General features: G+C 44.1%; 1 protein-coding gene across 1 annotated transcript in view; it reads left to right on the forward strand.

Annotated features, from left to right (window-relative positions):
- The first annotated feature begins 2,835 nt into the window (after positions 1-2,835).
- LOC118428717 (ER lumen protein-retaining receptor 2) overlaps positions 2,836-4,184 on the forward strand; it is an 11,241-nt gene continuing 9,892 nt past the window's right edge. Inside the window, exon 1 of the mRNA XM_035838869.1 lies at positions 2,836-3,014. Within this exon, the coding sequence (XP_035694762.1) occupies positions 2,924-3,014 (91 nt within the window). The 5' untranslated portion in view covers positions 2,836-2,923. The remainder of the gene's footprint in view (positions 3,015-4,184) is intronic.

The following is a 4,184-nucleotide window of genomic DNA, read 5'->3' on the forward strand; positions in this document are numbered from 1 at the left end:
TCCCAGACTCTTTCCTATTATTTGTGTACAGTTCATATGTAGCAGTAATATTGTGTATTCATTCAGTGGTTCAGTACTGCAAGAATGCATCTCAGGAAAACCTTTATAGATATGAGATGGCAAATGTGATCTTATCAAGAATTGCTTTTGTCATTTTGATAAAATTTTTTAGTGTTTACAATTTTGCATTTAGTTTGGTGTCCCGGCCTAGGTCATAAAACATCAAGATTTCAGTACAAAATAGAACGCCCGGTAAAAAAAAACAGCTGGAGCCTAACTTCCGAGTGGAGGGTACTAGTGGTCCTGTTTTTTGAGAGGGGGCGAGATTGCTGCCGATTTCTTGGGGGGGGGGGTCGAGATCTCTGGAGGGGGGCATAATCACTAGTGTTTTTGCCCAGAGATCACGGGGGTGAAATCACTGTGACCTGAACCTGATCTCTACCTGAATTTACCCACCCCTAGCAGGGATATATCTAAATCTGGCACCTTCCTCGTTCTGCTCCAGCTGCTGCACTACTACAATTTCTGTGCACAACATGATCATTCTTGCAAAAGCAGTTAATAGGTGAGGTGTCATTTATATGGTCTTGTCACATCCATACAAAAGTATTGGTTTGATACAGATGTCGAATATTCTAAGTGGGCACTTCGGAGAGAGACGAACGGAGTAGATGAACATAACCTTACGTGCTTTGAGTGTGAGCTGTTTGGGGGCAAGAAAGAAGCTGCCTGATGAAGTTATACTATTAATCAGGCTCAAGTCAATGTCGGTGGGGCGTAGGGCCTTCGGCGCTACATGTGCTGAAAATTCTGTTAGCAAAAGTTCGCCCGCTCATACGAAATTTGCTGCCGTCGCCTCTGCAGGTAGTTAACAGTTGGAGTGAACTATGTCAACAGATCACATTGCATATTTAATCATCTTGGAAGTCGCCACTGACCAGACCTTGAGGTAAGATATGTTCAAACCTGTATTAGCGACCACCCAGCTTATGTTACTGTCTTAAACTACCGCAAGATCTGCTTAGAGATTACTCAAAATACACCATCATGACCCTTCCCCATTGGGTAAGAACAGCCCCTGCCCTGCGTCAAGCCTCTCTATGACCCTAGTTTCGACCAAACAACTTTCGCTAGCTACTATCATAGGGGGAATAATTTGCAAGGAGATTTTGCGATTACTAGTATACGGTTTCATTTGCCAGCGTTACCCACGGGGGCCGCCCTAAGATGCCACGGATGTTTTGCTGATCTTATTATGCATACGTACGCCGTGTTGCCACTGACTATGGTGATTAGAAAGGTAAATAAACCAAGTCCAAACAAACAGTTTTTTTTTCTATTAAAAATACTTCACTTCCCTTTTTTTTAAGACAGAATTTTCACAATAATGTTGGTAGCGCCGAATCACTGTTGTCACCTGTTACTAGGTATTGGTGGCTCGTGTCCCTAAATACAACCAGTACAAAACAGCCACACAATTGTCATACACATAAGAAATAAAGCTTCACAAAACACTACAAATATTGGTCTTCAAATGTTTGTTGAGTAGAAGACCGGCCATAGAAAAAACAACATAAGCATCACCGCCCTTGTTTTCCCCAGGGAGCGTGGCCCCGAAGGTGCAGACATGCGAACGGCCAAAAGATTTGTTACTCTAACAAATGATTCGTACCGTCTATAAAAATGAAACTTCACAGAGTGATGTCGAATATGTTTCCCAAGACATACACAGAGTTTTTTTGTGATTTTGGCGTTGTCCTCTTTCGTAATGATTTTGTTGGTCGGGCCGCCGCATTCAGTGCATTTCGCCCATTTCCCATGAAAACACGACTTGGATTGTGATAGATTCAGCCCTCGCGGGAGACAAGAAGCACACACAATCACAATTCTACTGTCAAAAGAAAGCTAATGTATCATAAAATTAGAATTTTTATTGATGTTTATCTAAATTGCTCACCAGCTTCCAAAGAGAGTAGATTACAAAAGCGTGCCGAGTTAGGGCACACTGTCTAACGCAGCTCAAAATCGGAAGTTATATTTACAATAGCGTCCTCATCGTTTGCCAGTTGTAACGCGGAGGGTGAAGGGTTCATGAACCGTATGAATGCATTCTTTATCCAAGAATGGTCTTTAGATGAATGTGTTAAAAATTCATTGACCAAAACTTGACCACTCTTTGGCAACTAGTGATGGAGCGTCGTGAGTTCTAGCGCGTAAAATTAAAAAAGCCCCCGTTATAATTGATATTACCCGTCAGCTTTCCTGTTCAGGTATTCATCATATTTTCGGCAGAATTCTACTGTCTATAACCTTAGACAGGCCTGGAGGCTATCATCAAGGTCAGTGGTGACATACCGTCAAACTGACAGACCACTAAGGACCGGTGTCGTAAGACCCTGAACCTCCTTGGAATGAGTGAGGTGGCTCTCCGCAGTCTAAGCGTAAATCACTGGAGACTGGCTCCCAATCAGTCCTATATGTCCATGATCTGGGGAAGGTAGGTCTTACTTTGCCGTATTAAAAATCCGACTCAATATACTAGTACTCAAACAGTGTGTACTCGTTCCACAGAGAACCAACCAGTACTTATAGCCTCCCGTAGCAGTCTCCGCGCGTGAACGGGACTTTTTTGTGGGTGGGGGTGGGGTTGGGGATATCGCCGGTTCGCGATTTTCAACATTGGCTAGGGTCTCTGTAATATGCCGGGAAAGGGAGTTTGATGAGGAGGGGAGTTTTGCCCTGGTTCGGACAGGGCAAGCCAGGGTCTCTCTTAGCCTCGTGGCTATTTTCAAATGTTTGGCGCCAAATCTAGCTGACCAATCAGCGCTATCCAGCTCCATATATCCCACCATGCCCAGCGTGCCACGTCGCAGTCGCCATTTTCCTTCCAAGTTGGCAGCGAGTCGTCGTGCACACAGCAGCCATGAACGTCTTCAGACTCATAGGAGACCTCTCCCATTTACTGGCTATCATCATCCTATTGCTCAAGATATGGAAGACAAGGTCATGTGCAGGTGGGTTGTCCTGATTTTTACAGAAACTGGCCAATTCGCTAACCGAGCTCTCCAGATGCCCCACTTGAACCGGTCTTGTGTATACTTCTTGTATTTTACAAATATCGATAGTCAGCCTATTTTCTAGTCGGTGTCTATCATCATAGTATGGTAACTTTGTATGTACAAACATAAGAATTTTTTTAATTTCTTTTCCCTGATATATCCTTGTGAAGTGTTGCAATTTCCATCTCGTATTTTTGGAGTAATGATTTGCAGTGTCCCTAGACAGACTGCAGACTGGACCATCGTTGTGAAGGACAGTTTGGTGTCAGTTGCCTGAGTTTACAAACATGTAGACATGGGGTGTTGTAGAAATTCAAAAATACACCAAACACTTCACATACCCAACACCCGTTAGCTCCCGCAGATTCTCCCGTTCAGGTGCATACTCTGTGTCCAAGTTTATATAAATGAATATCTGCAGCGGAGACAGTATTTCCGGATTGGCGTCCGGAAGTTTTCCCGCATAATTTCCAGACTTCTTTCAGGTAGAAAGCCGGACTTTGATAGTATAAGGACTGCTTTGCGAATTGAACACTAATGTCGTTCTTCCCCGTGAAGCTTTGCCGCGACTGTGATGTCTATGTGGTAGTGTGGGAGTATGGGATGGCAGACTGGACATGTCACATGTGCCACGTAGTACAGACTGGCTGCTCAGCTGGCCGGCAGCGCTACAGGAATGGGTCCCATGTGTGTATGGCAGGAAGACAGGGATTAGTTACACTGTACTATTACACAGCAGGTAGATAGTTACAGTAGTTGGGTTTGTAGCATGGTACCTGTGGTTTATATTTCCCGACGGCAAGCCAGCCAGGCTAAGACATCACAAATAGGTAGAGATTGCAGACTTCACCGCCATATGCATACCTCACCTGTTTTGCAATCACACAGCAAAAATGACAGCATTTAGTATTTTGATTGCATTTTTTAAGGAGTTTCCTCAGTACAAAGCCATTGACCACCTCTAGGCACTGAACTATGCTCACTGTGGCAGCATCTCTTCTCCCTAAGTCAGAAACATCAGGCTAAGGCAAGCTGGACTAACTCAGTAACTGACTATACGCCAAAAAGTAGTTACTCAAGCAACTGGATATGGTTTGAAACGGTCAGACGTTCGGATAGAATCCA

The sequence above is a fragment of the Branchiostoma floridae genome, chromosome 13 (genome assembly GCF_000003815.2).
Source record: "Branchiostoma floridae strain S238N-H82 chromosome 13, Bfl_VNyyK, whole genome shotgun sequence".
Lineage (NCBI taxonomy): Eukaryota > Metazoa > Chordata > Leptocardii > Amphioxiformes > Branchiostomatidae > Branchiostoma > Branchiostoma floridae.